The following is a 20,294-nucleotide window of genomic DNA, read 5'->3' on the forward strand; positions in this document are numbered from 1 at the left end:
CTATCAATCGGCTGGTCACGCCAAGCCCTGTGTATGGACTTGTATGTCATTACACACATTTAATTTGCAAATGTTTTACTTTTGGACTTGGTACATTTGTTTATATCAAATGTTCACGATTTTTCACACTGATGTTTTGAACTTTGCCTAGAGTCTTATGCCCAGAAGGCGGTGGCTCATGGGCCAATCTGGTGGATTTGTTATTTATAACTCTTCTGCTGGAGTATATCATCCGAGTATCCTTGGTGCTGCAAGTTGGAGACCCACTTGTTATTAGCATTGTCCTTGTGATACTCCGTGGTGGGTGGGGAGCTCGGATGATGAACCTTAAAGCACTAGCCATGGCTTACGAAACCCCTGTCACCAAGAAAGAACGTCCTCTTGACACAGAACCTGATATTAATGAACTCAGACCCTACACATCTATTGACCATTGGCCACGTTTCATAGTACTTGAGACCGTTGACAAGACACCCCTTAAGCTGAACCCTTTTGCCATTTCAAAAGGCATACAAGGCATAGCAGGAGATGTTAAAAACGTTAGACGTTTGCGTTCAGGGTCTCTTCTCATTGAATGCAGTAAGAGACAACAAGCAACTAATTTCCTGTCAACTAAGTCTTTTGTCGGCATTCCCGTATCAGTCTCTGCCCACCGAACACTTAACACCAGCAAAGGCATAGTGAGACACCGAGACTGCCTTTTTGCTGATATGCTGGAGATTGATATTGCCTCAGAAATGAAGGAACAAGGTGTGCTATATGTAAAACGTTTCACTACCCGGAAAAACAATGAGATCCAACAAAGAAACACATATTTGTTCTCTTTTTCTACTCCGACTGCTCCCACATCAATAAAGGCTGGTTACTGTCAACTCAAAGTGGAAACGTACATTCCAAATCTATTGAGATGCTTCAAGTGCCAAAAGTATGGGCATGGCGTAAATACTTGCACATTGTCTGTTGTGTGCGCTCACTGTGGTGAGAAAACACACACAACAGAAGATTGTGACAGTGATTTAAAAAATGCACCAACTGCTCAGGTGACCATTCATCTTCATCGAAACAGTGTCCAATATGGAGAGAGCAAATGGAAATAAACAGAATAAAGTATACCCAAAACATCTCTTTTTCTGAAGCAAAAAAACTGGTGAAGAGATCTGATCTTCCAGAAAGTTATGCTACAGTAGCAAACGCATCATCTGTGCGCAGCTCTAAAATAACAAAGTCATCTACAAGCTGCCAAACTACTTTGACTTGGGTCAACAGTGACTCTCCACAACTTCTATACCCAGCTATGTCATCACAGACTGAAGAATCACTTCCTGGAACATCAAAGTCTTCTTCTGATCATAAATCATCTTCGCAGTCACGCACTGAGTCTCAATCTACAACTGATAGACAACAAACTGCTAAAGGTAAATCTAAGCCTAAGCCTGATGTTTCAAAACAACAAAGTGGCAGAGCTCCCAAGGGGTCACAAAATAAAGTTCAATTGTTTAATAAATACGGGTCTCTTGAAGACATAGATGTTTCTGAAAACGTCCATTCTAGGGCACATAGCTTGTCGCCCTCCAAAAGAGTGCGGGGTAAATCCCCAATAAATACCCCTAAAAGATAGTTTATTCCAATAATATTGTACAGTGGAACTGCAGAGGATTGAGGACTAATTTACATGAATTACAGCTATTAGTCCAAGATTTCACACCTTCAGCGATATGTCTCCAAGAGACATATTTAAAACAAACAGATACATTTGACCTTCGTCATTTTAATGCATATCATTCTTTTTCACCTCCGGGTGATAGAGCTACTGGCGGGTCATCCGTTTTAGTCAGACAAAACGTTATTCAAAGCCCTGTTTCACTTAATACTAATATGCAGGCTGTTGCAGTGAGAATTACCTTACACGTAGCGTTTACGCTATGCTCTCTTTATATTTCGCCGTCTTCGACGTTCACTAAAACTCATCTTCAAGCTCTATATGACCGAAGCCCTGTATTATAATGGGAGATTTAAATGGGCACAACCCACTCTGGGGTAGTGTAAATACAAACCCTAGAGGTAAATTGTTGGAGGACTTTTGTTCTGACAATGACTTATGTATTTATAATGATGGTTCCAACACATATTTACACCCTGGGACAGGGACGTATTCTGCTCTCGACTTGTCATTGACAAATTCCGAACTATTAAATGAATTCGAATGGTCAGTCCACGATGACCTGTGTGGAAGTGACCATTTTCCTACTATATTAAAAGCTGTAACTCCATCTGATGTTCCTCCATCATCAAGGCGGAATTTTAAAAAGGCTAACTGGGCTTTATATGAAACACTGTGTGCTGAAAAACTTAAACCCGAACGTTTTATTGACGTTCCTGATGCTATCAAATCTTTTTCTGAGGAACTGAATTCCATAGCTGATGAGTGTATACCAAATTCCTCTGCAGTTCCACACATAAGAAAACCATGGTTCAACGATGAGTGCAAACAAGCTAGGAAGGCATGGAAAAAACAGAACATTATTTCCGTCGCCATCCTATGGTGCATAATTTCAATAAATTTAAGATTTTAAATGCTAAATGCTAAAGCACGGCGTACTTTTAAACAGAACAAACGCCAATCTTGGCAAAATTATGTATCCAAAATAAATTCTCGGACACCCATGTCCAAGGTATGGAACATGATCCAGAAAATCAAAGGTAAAGGTACGAAATCTACTGTCCATCATCTTAAACATGGAGATCAATTGCTTACTGATAAATCAGATATTGCTAATAAACTGGGTGAAACCCTTGCTAAACACTCTTCCTCTTCAAATTATGTACCTAAATTTCAGCAATATCAAAAACAACAAGAAAAGAAAGCTATTAATTTCAATTCTGATAATGGGGAAGATTATAATGAAACGTTTTCTATTCATGAACTCCATACTGCTCTTGATCAAGCTCATGACACTGCTACAGGAGCTGATAACATACATTATCAACTCCTGAAGCACTTACCAGAATCCTGCCTAGAAACGCTTCTCAATATTTTTGATGATATTTGGACATCGGGTGGCACCCGTGGCGAGCCACCTCCTCGTGGTGGGTGCTGGGTAACGCCAAGAGCTCGCCAACACCCCCGTGTGGATCCGGGGGCATATTTGGTCCACCAACCTGTTGGCCGTGGGTTGCGGCCCTGTGTCGGTGGAGGACGGGAGTCTGGGGGTTGAGGGCACTGGGAGCCTGTAACCGCGTTCCCTTTGCTCAACACACCCCTTCGACCCTTACTTCACCTAGACGGGTGGTAGAACTGGCCCGGTTCTATCAATCGGCTGGTCACGCCAAGCACTGTGCATGGTAGATATATATTATTTGCACATGTCCTTATTTTTTGGGCCTTGGATATTTTGATCTTGTAAGATACATTTATTGATTACTATAAATTGCCTAGAGTCCTATGCCAGAAAGCGGTGGCTCATGGGCCAATCTGGCAATATTGACCTCCAAATTCAATATGTGTCCAATTACGTGTCACGGGCAGAACCACCCCGGCATTTAATTTGGTATGCAAGTATTGCTATTTGCGTCATAATTGCTGGAGTATAACATCCCTGTATCCCTGGTGTTGGCATCTTGGAGATCCGGTGCTACTTGACACCGTCCTTGTTGACACTCCATGGTGGGTGGGGAGCAGGGGTGCTGAATACTCTTCCTTTCATGATGTCTTCCCAACAAGCTGGTTCATCTCGCTGTGAAAAAAAGAGGCGTCTGGTTGAAACAGATTGTACACCTGAAACCATTCCTGTAAATGTCGATTCTTGGGCTCGATTTTTAGTGACTGAGTCTAAGGACTTTCTACCGATCAAACTCAATCCCTTCGCAATTTCAAAAGCTATCTCTGGAATTTGTGGTGAAGTAAAGAACGTTACCCGTCTTCGTAGTGGCTCGATTTTGGTTGAGTGTGCACGGAGACAGCAATCTCTCAATCTGCTGTCTGTCAAGAACTTTGCCAATATCGAGGTTGCTGTGTCTGTGCACAGGACATTGAATTCTTGCCGTGGCATCATACGGGACAAAGCTCGTTGTCTCTGTGATATGTCAGAGGAGGATATAGCTCTTGAACTTGAGGACCAAGGAGTTACAGCAGTGAAACGTTTCACTTTCAAGAAAGATGGTAATATCACTCCAACTAATACTTACCTCTTAACCTTTTCGCGATCTTCTCTTCCACAGTCAATAAAAGCAGGGTATGTTAACATCGGGGTGGATGTGTATGTCCCCAATCCACTACGGTGTTATAAGTGTCAGCATTTCGGTCATGGGTCTAACTCATGTCGAAACCCTGTGGTGTGTCATCGCTGTGGTGACCATCATGAGGGTGCAGACTGTGAGCATGACATAAAATGCGCAAACTGTGAAGGCCCACATGCAGCTTCATCCAGGTCCTGTCCTGTTTATATACGGGAATCTAAAATAATGAAAATCAAATGCGAAAAGAACATTTCATACCTTGATGCCAAGAAACTGTTTACAAGTCAAACTTCAACTGCGTTGAACATATCTTATTCTGCGGCAGTCACCCGCACTGTAGCTACATCATCGACTGCTTGTCAGACTGACTTGACCTGGGTTCAGTCAGAAAGACCTGTTAATTCAGGAAAAACACTTACTTCAGCAGTCACTCAGTCTACTACCGGGTCTCAGACTGAAATTCAGCCTTCGACATCAAGGACGTCTGTTTCACAGCCAGCTCATTCAAAAACAGGTACTGACCAAACAGGAAAGAAGAAAGGAAAAAGGTTAAATAGAAACTATCCACCTATTGTCCCATCACCTCAAGAGGTCCCGCTACAAAACCCGTTTGAACCTCTGGATATGGAGGTTACTCCTTCCTCACAAGGCAGTCGGAGGAACAGCTCCTCCTCAAATACCCGTGAACGATCACCAATTGAGCCACCATGACTCAGTTGGATAATATAATTCAGTGGAATTGCAGAGGGCTTAAAAATAACTTCAGTGAAATACAATTACTCATTCAAGACCTTCAACCGTCAGCATTATGTCTTCAAGAAACTTATCTTAAAAATACTGATAATTTTAACTTAAGGCGATACACTGATTATCATTCTTTCTCTCCCCCAGGAGATAAGGCTACTGGAGGCTCTTCTATTTTAGTCCATCAGAGCGTCACTCATAGCCCTCTTACTCTAAAAACGGATCTTCAAGCTGTTGCTGTTCGTCTGACTCTGCACTTTGTGCTGACATTGTGCAGTTTGTATATACCTCCCTCTTCCAGTATTCAACAATCAGATCTTCAAAAACTCTTTGATCAACTTCCGAAGCCACGTCTTATCATGGGTGACCTTAACGGGCACAACCCACTTTGGGGAGGTGCCCATACTAACACCAAAGGTAAACACCTGGAGGAATTCATTTCCAATAACAATTTATGTATTTTCAATGATGATTCAGCCACTTATTTACATAAGCTACGGGAACATATTCTTCCCTGGATCTATCACTTGCTGACCCCATTTTATATAATGAATTTGAATGGACGGTCCATGATGACCTATGTGGGAGTGATCATTTCCCCACCATTCTGAAAACACTCAACCCTGGTGATGATCCACCGATATTTAGACGGAACTTTGCCAAGGCTGACTGGTCGTTATATAAAATATTGTGTAATGATAACTTAAAACCTGATGTTTTTGTGAACAGCGAAGATCCAATACAGTTGTTTTCCGATTTATTGAATGACATTGCTGATCAAACTATACCAAAGTCTTCTGCAGTTCCACATATCCGTAAGCCATGGTTCAACACTGAATGTAAACAGGCCAGGAAGTGTAGGAAGAAGGCTGAAAAGTATTTTCGCCGACACCCTACTGTACATAATCTTGACAAAGTTAAAATTTTAAATGCCAAGGCTAGACGTTCTTTTAAACAAAATAAGTGTCAGACTTGGCGAAATTATGTATCGAAAATCAATTCACGCACGCCTATGTCAAAAGTGTGGAACATGATTCAAAGAATAAAGGGCAAAGGTTCTAAATCTACTGTTCACCATCTGAAAGATGGTGATAATTTATTAACAAATAAATCTGACATTGCCAATAAACTTGGTGAAACTCTCGCCAAGCATTCATCTTCATCAAATTATGTCCCTCAGTTTCAAAAGTTTCAGAAACATCAGGAAAGGAAAAGATTAAATTTTACCTCAGAAAACGGTGAGGATTATAATGAATTATTTTCAATACATGAATTACATACCGCCCTTGAGCAAGCTCATGATACAGCAACAGGGGCTGACAATATCCACTATCAGCTCCTGAAGCACTTGCCTGAATCGTGTCAGGAAACACTGCTAATTATTTTTGATTCAATATGGACTTCAGGGAAGTTCCCATCTTCCTGGCGTAATGCCATTGTAGTCCCCATTCCAAAACCTGGCCGGGATCATAGTGATCCATCAAATTATAGACCAATCTCTTTAACGAGTTGTGTCCGTAAAACCATGGAACGAATGGTAAACAATAGATTAACCTGGTATCTGGAAACCAATAACCTTATAACAAATATTCAATGTGGTTTCAGGAAAAATCGTAGTACCATTGACCATTTGGTACGTCTAGAATCCTTTGTAAAAAATGCAATAGTAAATAAACAACATGCAGTATCGATATTCTTTGATTTGGAGAAAGCATACGATAACACTTGGAAGCATGGCATTTTAAAGGATTTACATGACTTCGGTTTAAGGGGTCGTTTGCCTCTTTTTATATCACAATTTTTAAAAGACAGGCAGTTTCAAGTCCGAGTAGGTTCTACCCTGTCTGATCATTACAATCAGGATCAGGGTGTTCCGCAAGGCAGCATTTTGTCTGTGACCTTATTTAGTATCAAGATCAACAGTTTATCAAAGGTTTTAAACGATTCAATAGATGGATCACTTTTCGTGGATGATTTTAATATTTCCTGTCGCGGTAAGAATATGCATACTATTGAACGGCAACTGCAATTATGTTTAAACAAAATAAATAAATGGTGTCTTGAGAATGGTTTTAAATTTTCTAAGACAAAAACTAATTGCATCCATTTCTGCCGTAAGTATAAACCACATAAGGACCCGGAATTATTTTTAAATGGCACTCCTATCAGAGTCGTTAAGGAGGCCAAGTTCTTAGGTTTGATTTTCGACTCTCATTTAACTTTTCTTCCGCATATCAAATCCCTAAAAACTAAATGTCTGAAGGCACTTGATCTATTGAAAGTTGTGTCAAACTCAAAATGGGGAGGGGATCAAGCTACTCTCCTGCACCTATACCGTTCACTTGTCCGTTCGAAGCTTGATTATGGCTCCATCATTTATGGTGGAGCCTGTAAAAGCAATCTACAACTCCTTGATTCTATCCACCACCAAGGTCTAAGACTTTGTCTTGGGTCGTTCCGAACTTCTCCTGTTGACAGTCTCTATGTCGAGGCCGATGAGCCATCTCTTACACAGCGCCGTATCAAATTAGCTTTACAATATATTACAAAACTATACTCTAACGAATCCAACCCTGCTTTTGGCTGTGTTTTCGATCCTCTATATGAGCATTTATACAATATAAAGCCTTGTCTTGTTCCGCCTCTTGGGCACAGAATTAAACCATTCATTTCTGCTGCCGGCATTGAGCTGAAAAGTATAGCGCCTTCTCGTCTTCTTTCTTCTCCTCCTTGGCAATTAGTGAGGCCACAAGTTGACCTCACATTAACAAAGTTAAAAAAATCAGACACAAACGAATTACAATATAAACAAGAGTTTATGCAATTAAAAAATAATTATAGTACATACAAATCCTTATTTACAGATGGGTCCAAGGATGGCGGCACGGTTGCTTGTGCCACTGTCATTGGATCCAGAACAATATCTTCTCGATTACCTGATAACAGCTCCATTTTCACTGCAGAAGCAAACGCAATATTAACGGCTCTTCAATATATTCAAAGACATCCTAATCATGTACAGTATATAATTTTTTCTGACTCTCTTTCTTGCCTTCAGGCTATTAAAAATTTGTCTTGTAAACATCCACTTTTAATTGACATAATTGAATTGTATAATGATCTTGCAACTGGCTAGTGCGACATTGTCTTTTGTTGGTTACCCAGCCATGTAGGTATTTCTGGGAATGCAATGGCCGATCTTGCTGCTAAGGCTGCACTCAACAAATCTGTGACACCACTTCATATTCCATACAGTGACTATAAAGCTAGCATTAGAACTTACATTCGTGATCTGATGCAAAAGAAGTGGGACACCCAAGTGGGAATAAATAAATTACATGCCATAAAACCTTATATTGGTTACTCTCACTTGGGCTGTCAGTCCAGATTTGAAGAGGTCATTATGCGACGATGTCGCATTGGCCATACGCGTTACACCCACAGTTATTTACTAAAAGGCGATGATCCTCCGTTTTGTATCCCTTGTGATGAGAGAACCACGGTCAAGCATATCCTGCTTGACTGTGTTGAATTCTCCATCATAAGGGATAACTATTTCAATGTCAAAACAATGAAGGATCTTTTTAGCACAGTTAGTACTCATTTAATTCTTGGATTTTTAAAAGAAATTGATTTTCTTAATGAATTGTAATTGATATGTTCTGTAGATAGTTGTATTTTAATGATTGGTAGTTTAAATTAGTAACTTAGATTGTTAGTGGCTGTACCCTCAAAGGGGGTTGAAGTATTGTAAAATTATTGTCCTCCTGAGAGGGTACGTAAGTCCAATACTGTCATAGTCAATTTAAATCTACTACTAGTTTTTAATCGTAGAATATTTGTTGTTTTAAGTAATGGCTAAATTTCAGGATAATCGCCAATAGCTGAGGGGATGGTGTAAATCCAGCTAGGGTTCATGCAGGTAGCAGAAGTAATGTAAGTCCCCATGGACCTTAGTATGGTGATCTACCTTCAGTTGTTGGCGATCTATAGCCCCGGTTTTATGTTGTATTGTCTTCTTTAATTCAAATGTTTTAACTTTCAATGCTAGTTTTATGTTCTGTGATACTCTAGTGTTTTTACTGTCCTTCGCTGACAGGTTTTACTTTTTCTCTTTTCTCATCTTAACATTACTATAACTTATATTGTTCTCGTCACGATATGGCTGCAATATTGCCGATGTGACGTTAAATATTAACTCACTCACTCATTGGACATCGGGTAACTTTCCTCCGTCATGGCGTGACGCCATAGTAGTACCAATACCTAAACCTGGACGTGATCATACCGATCCATCCAATTATCGACCTATTTCACTAACTAGCTGTGTTTGCAAGACCATGGAACGCATGATAAATAATCGACTTGTTTGGTACTTGGAAACAAATAATCTTATCACAGATATACAGTGTGGTTTCCGTAAAAACAGAAGTACTGTCGATCACTTAGTGCGTTTAGAATCATTTCTTAAAAACGCACTAATTAATAAACAACATGCTGTGTCTATCTTTTTTTATCTTGAAAAAGCATATGACACAACCTGGAAACATAGTATTTTGAGGGATTTATATGACTTTGGTTTGCGAGGTCGTTTGCCTCAATTTATTGCCAACTTTTTAAATGACAGACAATTCCAGGTCCGTGTGGGTTCTACCCTGTCTGATCATTACAATCAGGATCAGGGTGTTCCACAAGGCAGTATTTTATCTGTCACTCTTTTTAGCATCAAGATCAACAGTTTATCAAAAGTTTTAAACGATTCAATTGATGGATCGCTTTTCGTGGATGATTTTAATATTTCTTGCCGAGGTAAAAATATGCATACTATTGAACGGCAACTGCAGTTGTGTTTAAACAAAATAAATAAATGGTGTCTTGAAAACGGCTTCAAATTTTCGAAGTCCAAAACTAATTGTATACATTTTTGCAGAACATATAAGCCACATAAGGACCCAGAACTATCTCTAGATGGCACTCCCATCAAAGTTGTAAAGGAGGCCAAGTTTTTGGGATTAATTTTTGACTCACATTTAACGTTTCTACCACATATCAAATCCCTCAAAACTAAATACCTGAAGGCACTTGACTTGTTGAAAGTCGTTTCAAATTCTAAATGGGGAGGGGACCAAGCTACCCTCCTGCAACTTTATCGATCACTGATCCGGTCAAAACTTGATTATGGCTCCATTGTTTATGGTGGAGCCTGTAAAAGCAACCTGAAACTTTTAGATTCTGTTCACCATCAAGGTCTAAGACTTTGTCTTGGCTCCTTTCGAACTTCACCTGTTGACAGCCTGTACGTTGAGGCCGATGAGCCATCTCTTGAGCAGCGACGTATCAAATTAGCTTTACAGTATGTAACAAAATTATATTCCAGTGAGTCAAACCCTGCGTATAACTGTGTTTTCAGTCCTCTGTGTGAGGACTTATACAATATGAAATCTTCGCTTGTACCGCCTCTTGGTTTAAGTATTAAACCATTTCGTGCTGCTGCCGGCATTGAGCTGGAAAATATAGCTCCTTCCCGTCTTCTCTCTTCTCCTCCTTGGCAGTTGGTTAGGCCCCAAGTGGACCTAACACTGACCACATTTAAAAAATCAGAAACTAATGAATTACAGTATAAACAAGAATATAATGAATTGAAACATAAATATAGCAGTTATAAATCCTTATTTACAGATGGGTCCAAGGACGGTGGCGCAGTAGCTTGTGCCACTGTCATTGGATCCAGAACAATATCTTCTAGATTACCAGACAACAGTTCTATTTTTACCGCTGAGGCTAACGCCATATTAACAGCTCTTAAATATATTCAAAGACGCCATAAACATAAACAATATATAATCTATTCCGACTCTCTTTCTTGCCTTCAGGCTATTAAAAATCTTTCTTGTAAACATCCACTTTTAATAGAAATTATTGAATTATATAATGATCTTGCTACTGGCCAATGCGACATCGTCTTCTGTTGGTTACCCAGCCACGTTGGCATTTCCGGTAACGCAATACCCGATCTTGCTGCTAAGGCAGCACTTAACAAATCTGTGACACCACTTCGTATTCCTTATTCTGACTACAAAGCTAGCATCAGAGCTTACACTCGTGATCTGATGCAGAAGAAGTGGGACACCCAAGTAGGTATAAATAAACTACATGAAATAAAACCCTACATTGGTTATACATACTTGGGTTGTCAGTCCAGATTTGAAGAAGTCATTTTGCCACGATGTCGTATTGGCCATACAAGATACACTCATGCATACCTTTTAAAAGGTGAGGATCCTCCGTTTTGTATCCCTTGTGATGGGAGAGTCACGGTCAAGCATATTCTGCTTGACTGTGTTGAATTCTCCATCACAAGGGATAATTTGTTCAATGTCAAAACTATCAAGGACCTTTTTAGCACTGTTAATTGTCATTTAATGATTGGTTTTTTAAAAGAAATTGATTTTTTGGTGGAATTTTGAAAATTATGTTGTGTAAATAGATGCATTTTAATGATTGGTAGTTTGAATTAGTAACTTGAATCGTTGGTGGCTGTACCCTCAAAGGGGGTTGAAGTATTGTAAAATTGTTGTCCTCCTGAGAGGGTACGTAAGTCCACAAACATTCACAGTAAATTTAAGTCTACCAGGATTTTAATCGTAGCATTCATGTTCTTTTAATTTCGGCTAACTTTTCATACAATCGAGATTCCATGCTAGTTTTAATTGAAATGGTGATATTCTAGTTGTTTTACTGTCCTTCGTTGACGGGTTTTTATGATTTATATATGCTCTTTTTCATTGTTGAATGTTCTCGTCACGATATGGCTGAGATATTGCCGATGTGACGTTTAGTATTAACTCACTCACTCACTCACTGATCTATGATAAAGTGCATCATCCAAATCGCCGAATCCTGACTATCCGACCCGGGTTGTCTCTTCTCTCAACAATCCAGAAGCATTACTAAACCGGATCTTTCACCCATGCCACCAACCTCTTTTATCACCATACACAGCCAGCTTGGGTTTATCTAGTCGTATCCAGACGTTTTGTTCAGTGCCGTAATTAGATGACTGTCCATTCAATACCAGAATGAGATCCATGTAAACTAGTGTCTAATATTATGAGCACCGCTTGGCACCACTGGTTACAACTACGCACACGGAACCATGTCACCACGTTTGACCAACGGGAAGTGTCGGGAAAATTATGGAGCTAACATTCCCTCGGTGTGTCCTCTTATGATGGAAGTTTCGAAAGGGTGAATTTTATTTTACGACGCACTTAGTACTATTGCAAATATCGAAGAACGGCCTCTGAATAATAGCATCTGAACCATACTGGTTGACTGAGTGTAGCTTTACACAGCACTTGGCAATATCCCAACTATATGGCGGCGGTCTGTAGTCGAGTCAGGACCAGACAGCAACTAGCAACATGAAGATCGACCTGCGCAATTGGGAACAAGTCCTGATCCCGGCAGTCACCGAGCATGGGTTACTGAAGATCAGCTCTAACCGGGATCTTCACGAGTCATCTAGACCATAGATTACAGGGGCATAAACATCCCATCAGTACGGAATCATAGCAGTCTGCACCCGACTTTGTGTTATTCGAGATAAATCTGCATCCAGCTTCCTGCTGCCCGTGGTAAAGTGCGGAAACTGAGACAACACACGGCCTCCAATTGTTGCCACATGTGTTGCCGTCGTTTTATTCCATGCAAACAGCTGTGTAGTAAGTGACCATACTTGTGAACATATTCCAGTCTAACGGGAATTTGTCGATGGGTCTTCTGAATCATGTACATTTCTTACCCAGTGCGTATTGCTTTCATGGTGTTGGTAACTAATCATATTTGACATGCATTAGCCCATAGTAACCTAACTATTTAAAACTATTTTAAAGTCATTTGTAGTTAGCACTTAACATATGTTTGATTTCAGGTTTGATATCGTTACAGTATGTTTGGAATAATGTCGATGAGACGTGAAGCTAAAGTCAGCCCATAATAATCTGCACTAAGGAGTAGAACTGCTGACTGTCAACGATGGTCGGGTGAGGAGTTCCGTCAGTTTCTTATTACAACATCTAGACCAATGATTAAGTGGAAAAAGTAAACTTTGTGAACACAATTTCAGAGTACATGTTTATTTGTTCAGACAGAAGTGTGACGATATATGGTACCGATTTTGAAAAACTGACAAGATATCCATATCAGTAATTTCAATATTTCAGAATTATTTCAGAATTTTCAAACCGGTGATTCCAGTAAATACAAAAAGTACTTCATTTACTTAATTACAGCATCTATGAATCAAAATGAATTATGCATTATCAAATTTCACTGACATTTTTCTGTTTGATGATGTGTTAATGACAATTATGGGTCCATTTGTAATGCTCTAAGCTCCAAGCCAGGAGGTACGTATGTTCAAATTTATACAGAGGCCTCTAGTTGGCCAGTCATGGTGTTTCTTTAACAACAGGACACACACACGCGAATGTCCTTCCCACCATCTGTCAAGGTTGCATCCACGGAGAACTCATTTGCTATCCAAGGGCTGGTGTGGTCATTGAGAGTCCACCATCGACCCTGACACTCTCTCCTGTTATAAAGCCTGCTTTATCAGACACTAGGAAGACCACAGCATGGCCCATGTCCTCTGGGGATCCTGTGCGACCAATTGGTGTCGCTTTTGTCATTGCTTTATCCATCTGAAAAACGAGAGTGAATGAAATAGTGCAGGAATGTAGTATATGCACCGTTATGAGAGAGTACTTTAGACGTTGGTTCTATACGCTTAATACCTGCTCCCCTTCCCACTTGGAATTTCTGTGATTTGCAATACGTTAGGTTCTGTTTGGTGTTTGACCTAAGGCTCCTCTCACAAGGCAACCTTTACTAAGGTTAACCGTAAGTCCTAATTTTTACGACACAATGTATTTACACCTTAGCACCTCGGTGCTTTGTTAAATGAAGCCCAGGTTCGTTGTTATCACGACGGTGTTGGCAGGTGCTCATGTTATCAATCACAGCTTTACATACAGGATGTGGTGGATTACACGTACCTGTTCTGATACTTCTTTGGTGAACACCTTTGACATTACGTTCGTAGGCACATAGCCTGGACTAAAACAATCAAAACAACACAGTGGTGAGAACAGGAAGGACAAAACAACACAGTGAGTACAACTAGCATCACGAATACATCACCGGCAGTGACTGTAACACTGAAAAGTAATACAGTCACACTGTGCCAGATCCAACCAATAACACAGGTGAGTATTTTGAATGGATGACTGAGCGAGTTATCATTTTACGTCACGTCTTCAATATTCCAGCCATATCGTGACTCCAAATATGACATGTTGCATTTGACCACTTTCTTTGTGTAATCATGTATATAACTGCATTGCTCATTTTAAAATGAGCTCCAATGAATCTAGGTGACATCTTTCCTCATCTCCTCATAGCCATTGCTATGTACTCTTAAACAATTACTGATTATTTTTTCAGGTTGTACTTACTTGATTGAATTGACACGTACACCATGGGCAGACAGTTCTGTGAAGGAAAATTGTGTTTGATGTTTATTTGTTCTGTACTGGACAGTAGATTGCCTTCAGTGACATGTAAGGATGGTTTATAACACAATCTAACATTCTTTACGGATAAAATTACCACGTATAGCATGGCATTTACATCTCAGATTCTTACATTCTCAAGTGTTCAAGACATGTAGGACAACGGGCTTTGCTTCCCTTAGATTTAAATGCGTTGAGTGAAATAGTTCGGTTAGCTGATACTTTTGATTCTCATTCAAGGAAAGCCTCCACAGCATATTTGCAGCACTCTACATGATTGGGCCACCCATCCTTACGAAAAAGGTAACACGTACTTACCTTGAGCAAGATATCTTGTAAATGTATCTATGGCCGCCTTCGTCATGATATACGCTCCTGAATTCGGAATCTGAACAGGAAAAAAGGTTGGAAAACAGCAAATGCCTTTGTATAGCACATGAACAAAACAGAAGCGCCATGTTCACTTCAATACATAGTACAGAAAGGATAATGCATCTTAAGGGTCTCTGAACTTAAAAAGGAAATAAAGTACATTGTCACTCATATTGGTCATACAATATGCATTCATCTTCGTGTGTAATGCGTGTGATCTATTCTGAACTCTAATGGCTAAGGGGTGTTTAAAGTTATTCAGTTTTACAGGTTGCGAATTCATATTTACATTACACTTACAATCATGGACGTAGCGCAAGATGACGTATTGACCACGTTTCCTGAAACAAACTGATTTTGATCAGCCTAAATCTACTTACACCTTCATCTTACAGTTGAAGGTGATTACATCTTACAGGTATACGGTGATTATAATCAGTTCTATATGGCATGAGTGAAGGAATGAATATATTCTATATATATTTACAACCTCAAGAGGTACAGTGGTTTCTGTGAAACGAGAAGCTGAAACAAACTTTGATGATAACACATGTTACAGGACAAAAATCAAATTGTCTTATAACAATCTGCCTTTGTAAGTAAATCGTGAGGCAATTTGTTTGTTTCAGAATAAAATGTTTTCAAACATGAAATCATAAATCCACACATGGATTCACAATCAATAAAGTACCTTTAGTTTTAATCAAATGCGGTGCAACTAACTTTGTCAAAAACAAAGGTGCCTCCACGTTTACGGCCATCATTCTGTCGTACTGCTCTTTCGTAGTTGATATCAGTGGACTCAGGTCACAGATCCCAGCATTGTTCACCTAAACATAGACATACATGTGTCATTGACGTGCGTCTCTCTCTCTCTCTCTCTCTCTCTCTCTATCTATCTCTCTCTATCTCTCTCTCTCTATCTCTCTCACACATTTTTGTGTCAATGTTGGTGTACCTGGAAATATACTCTTCAATAGTAATAGTGTCCTTAAGGGTTTTCACGAAACTCAAGGTTTTATCGATGCTCAAGATGCTTTCAAGCTCGTGGTGTATATATCGTTTAGCTGATAGTAGAGTGTGATGAAGGAACATGCGCCCAGTATCATTACCCAACGGTCCACGCCCGCAAGGTATACTCTTAAAAAAAGTAGGGGAACCTGAACTTTGAAGTCTGGTAGAAAGAAACCCCATTGACTAACGTTACAATGGCATTCATCTTGTGTATGCAGCATCATTTCACGTTATCACCACACGCAAACACAATGCATGGGAAGCACGTGCACAACGTGGGAGCCTACTACACGTGCATGGGGTGTCAGTATGAATTTGGACGTTTCTTCCGGCAGGTTGATAAATCACTGTAGACCATTTTTCCGATAATTGTCTTGCATCTGTGCATGGTCAAGGTTTCATTATTCTATCAACATTGATTCAATCCCATATATCTCCTAAGTTCGACTGTCGTACGTTAAAAGTACACTCCCTCTACTTTTTAAGTGCATATTATGACACGTTTTTCTATTAACCACTCATCATTACATTTCTTCAAATGCATCTAATGATTTAGCCTGGTGGTTGAAGGGTTTGCTCGTCACACCGATGATTGGTTGGGGTCAGTAACCGGATGTAGCCCGTCGCGATATTACCACACAGTTCAGTAAACAGCGATAAAACTCCAAAAGCAAATATATACAGATGGCTCTCTAGAGCCTCGTGTCAAAAAAATTCTAAATGCTTACAAATATACTTAGTTTTGACTTTCCAATGTGTCGTGGTGCAGAATTAATGTATGCATATGTCCTTCCATCCCATCTGCAGTGCCTAAAGTATACTCACCAGTATGTCTATTTTCCCGAACTTCTTCATGGTTGCCTCCACGAGAGTCTTTCTGAATGCATCCTTCGCGATGTCACCCAAGTTTATGAGAACATCCTGAAGAAGAAATCCGATCCTTTGATAAATTATATCTTCGTTTTATGTAATCAGTTTCCATTTGGCAGTGAAAATAGCTAAGGATTGCTCTTGGCACATATTTTATTAATTTCTGACATGTATCGCTTAATGGACACGACTTAATTTGGGACTCCTGGGGCTGTACTGAACGATGACTTCCTCCTATCGCTTTCTACTCACCTGACATCCCGCTTTCTTGCACTCCTTGACCACTTCCTCCAAGTTCTTCTGGTTCCTACCTGTCAAGGACAGCTTGGCTCCTTCTTTGGCAAACGCTACTGCAATCCCTGCCCCAATTCCTGAACTGGAACCTGAAATTATTTACTCAAATCAACCACATAAAGAAATCGTCGTGAATTTATTAGGTAGTGGACGGGATGTATGTGTGCCTCTTTTTCATCCTTCTATGCGTCAGCTGTCATAAGATCAATGAATTCATATGTGCAGTTGTGTGATGAAACATGTTGCCATCAACGTATGTTATGACATCCTTCAGTACCTTGCTGAAATCCGATTACTAGTCTTAACATAAATAACTAAACATGAATGACTAATAACAAGTTCACTACTGCACCAAGATGAGAAGGAAACCCACTGCTGCACAAAGCATGTGTATTTGTTCATGTGTGAGTGAGTGAGTGTGTTTGTTTTTGTATGTGGGCCTCTGAAGTCTTGTATACATTTTGCGTAAATTACACGTGGCGATAATTGCAATGTATGTAATGACATTCAACCCTGATTTCAATGTTAAGTTCACCATTCAGAACCAAGTATCATTAACTGTCTTGTTGAAATATGATTGGATAACAAAACACAAATAACTAATAACATTCACTCCTGAAATATTTGCTATAACATTCGCTCAGAAAGGAGCAGATGATGGAAAATAACAAGAAGGATCATCAAAAGAAATTACTGCAACAGTAATGTGTGATTAACATTTTTTTGGAATGAACGTATGATATGTATGGAACGGTTGGCGGAATACTGGAGACATCCAGAACATCAGTATCACAAACAATATCAGCAGATACCTCAAGAAAAATGCAGTTCTCAGTTCAATAATCGGAGCATGACCTGAACGTCTCCAACACCAATCCAAAACGTAAGCATCTCCAGGCTGAAATAATGCCGATGTGACGTAAACCAAATTCAATTCAAGCCACAGGAAACTTTAATGAGAAACAATGTCGACAGCTGGAGGAAGTAGAGGGGGAACCATAACACCATATGAGGCAATGTCAGCAGTGAATCACGAAAAATACCAGATTGCCAGTAAGATAATTGGAACATGACCCTAACGTCTCCAGCATCCATGCACAACCCTACATTGCAATAGAAAACAGTAGCAGACTGAGAACCAACGTCGACTGCTGGGGGAATAAGAAAGCCAGGAATAACCCAGAGATCAATATCAGAGACACTGTAAATACAGGAATCACTAACAATACCAGAATTCCCAGTAAAATAATCGAAATATGCCCTGAACATTACTCAAACATACACACATCCAGAAATAATGTCAACAGGAACACAAACACACCAGAAGTTAACTTCTAAACATGATCAGTTCATCAGCAGTTCAACAAACAATCTCAACTGCACCACACAAAAACAGCGCAAAGAAAAAACACATCAGCAACAGACCATCGCACAACGCCGAATGTGCACTCGCAAACTAAACAACATGTCCACACACAAAAAAAACCACGAATATTCATTTCTCAACAAACATCAGTATTTGTACAAAACTCAACAGCACATATAACATCTGCAGCAGTACCACACACAACATCAGCAAGACCACCACAAACATTAATACTATACTAAACATCATTGTCGCAAAATACAACATTTAGTCTCCTTTTGTTTAGAAGCTAGCATCGTATGTTTGTATACTGGTGACTTAATGTTCTGATGGCTAAGCTCAGTGTTGCTGTTGTTTGATTGTATACTGGTGACTTAATGTTCTGATGGCTAGGCTCAGTCTTACTGTCGTTTGAGTGTCCTCGCGCATCTACAGCCTGGGTTGGTTCACAGTGATGATAGTCACTGTGCACTCTGATTTGATGACAGTAATGTATGAGCCACTGTCATACGGACTTACGGAGTTTCAGCACCGCTCTCACTGATCGATTCTTACGACATGCATTTCGTACTGACCTACCAATAGCATGAAACACACGAACCTATGAAAAACAGATCTTTTATACGTATTGCACAGTAGTACATCTCACCGGTAATGATAGCAACTTTTCCACTCAGGGCCATTTCAACAGGAGGTGACTGGTTTAGCAAGTTTCGTTGTGACTGTTTTTTATAAAGTGTTCACGGCAACGACTAAGATAACTGCATGTTATAAATGGCAATATCAGCGCATGCGCATATTCGCTTGCACAGGTGCGCCCTGTGTTGCCGTCCCAGATAATGACTCAGGAAACGTATGTTTTTTTCAACTTTTCTTGAACCTGTGCCACATCAACATGATGCACTGTTATCTACCAGAATTATCCATCCCTCAACTGCTATGTAGATATTTCACGTATTAATTCATCACTTGTTGAAGGTTATGCTGCCATTTACTCCTTACATTGTTCACAGAGAAAGGATATATTCTAAATATAGTATTTGAGGACACTGCATCAACCAGTGCTGGCTTTGTACATTCGATAACGATGTACAATCTGTTATATCTACATCCGACATTCTGATTGTCATGGTATATCTACACCCAACTTCAGATTACCAATGGTATATCTACACCCGACATTCTGTTACCCATGGTATATCTACACACGACTTTTGGTTATCCATGGTATATCTACATACGACTTTCTGTTACCATGATATATCTACACCCAGTATTCTGTTATTCATGGCACATATACGCTTGACTTTCTATTACTCATGGCATATCTACACCCTACTTTTTGTTACCCATGGTATATCTACACACATCGTTCTTTCATAATACTCATGGTATATCTACACCCGACTTTCGACTGCCCATGATATATCTACACCCGACTTTCTGTTACGCATGATATATCTACATCCAACACTCTGTAATTCATGGCACATATACGCTTGACTTTCCATTATTCGTAGTGTATCTATGCAAGAATTGCCATTACCCATGGTATATCTACACACACCTTTCTATTATAATACTCATGGTATATCTACACCCGACTTTGTGTGACTTGTGATATATCTACACCCAACATTTTGTTATTCATGGCATATATACTCTTGATTTTCTATTACTCGTGGTGTATATATGCCAGACTTTCGATAACCCATGGTGTATCTACTCACAACTTTCTATTATAATACTCATGGTACATCTACACACGACTCTCTGCTACCTATGGTATATCTACACACGGCTGTCTGTTACTCATGATATAT

The 20,294-nt window shown here is 39.7% G+C and overlaps 1 protein-coding gene across 1 annotated transcript; it reads right to left on the reverse strand.

The window, feature by feature from the left end:
- Positions 1-13,102: 13,102 nt before the first annotated feature.
- Positions 13,103-19,263, reverse strand: LOC137282391 (uncharacterized oxidoreductase MexAM1_META1p0182-like). The gene is made up of 9 exons (XM_067814138.1): positions 19,121-19,263; positions 17,064-17,194; positions 16,767-16,862; positions 15,619-15,757; positions 15,228-15,268; positions 14,874-14,943; positions 14,499-14,535; positions 14,040-14,100; positions 13,103-13,685 (listed from the first exon to the last, which is right to left on the reverse strand). Exons 1-9 carry the CDS (start codon positions 19,152-19,154, stop codon positions 13,521-13,523), a joined length of 774 nt encoding a protein of 257 aa, XP_067670239.1. The 5' UTR covers positions 19,155-19,263; the 3' UTR covers positions 13,103-13,520.
- Between the last annotated feature and the right edge of the window lie 1,031 nt (positions 19,264-20,294).

This window comes from Haliotis asinina, chromosome 4 (genome assembly GCF_037392515.1).
Source record: "Haliotis asinina isolate JCU_RB_2024 chromosome 4, JCU_Hal_asi_v2, whole genome shotgun sequence".
NCBI lineage: Eukaryota > Metazoa > Mollusca > Gastropoda > Lepetellida > Haliotidae > Haliotis > Haliotis asinina.

What these genes read in the sequence shown, in the direction of transcription:
- LOC137282391 (XM_067814138.1), bottom strand. Translation starts at nt 19,154, where the DNA reads ATGGCCCTGAGTGGAAAAGTTGCTATCATTACCG. An exon ending in GCAAGAAAGCGGGATGTCAG is followed by an intron (nt 16,863 to 17,063) that starts GTGAGTAGAAAG and finishes TTTCTTCTTCAG; the next exon opens with GATGTTCTCATAAACTTGGG. An exon ending in CTTGCGCTACGTCCATGATT is followed by an intron (nt 14,944 to 15,227) that starts GTAAGTGTAATG and finishes TTTCCTGTTCAG; the next exon opens with ATTCCGAATTCAGGAGCGTA.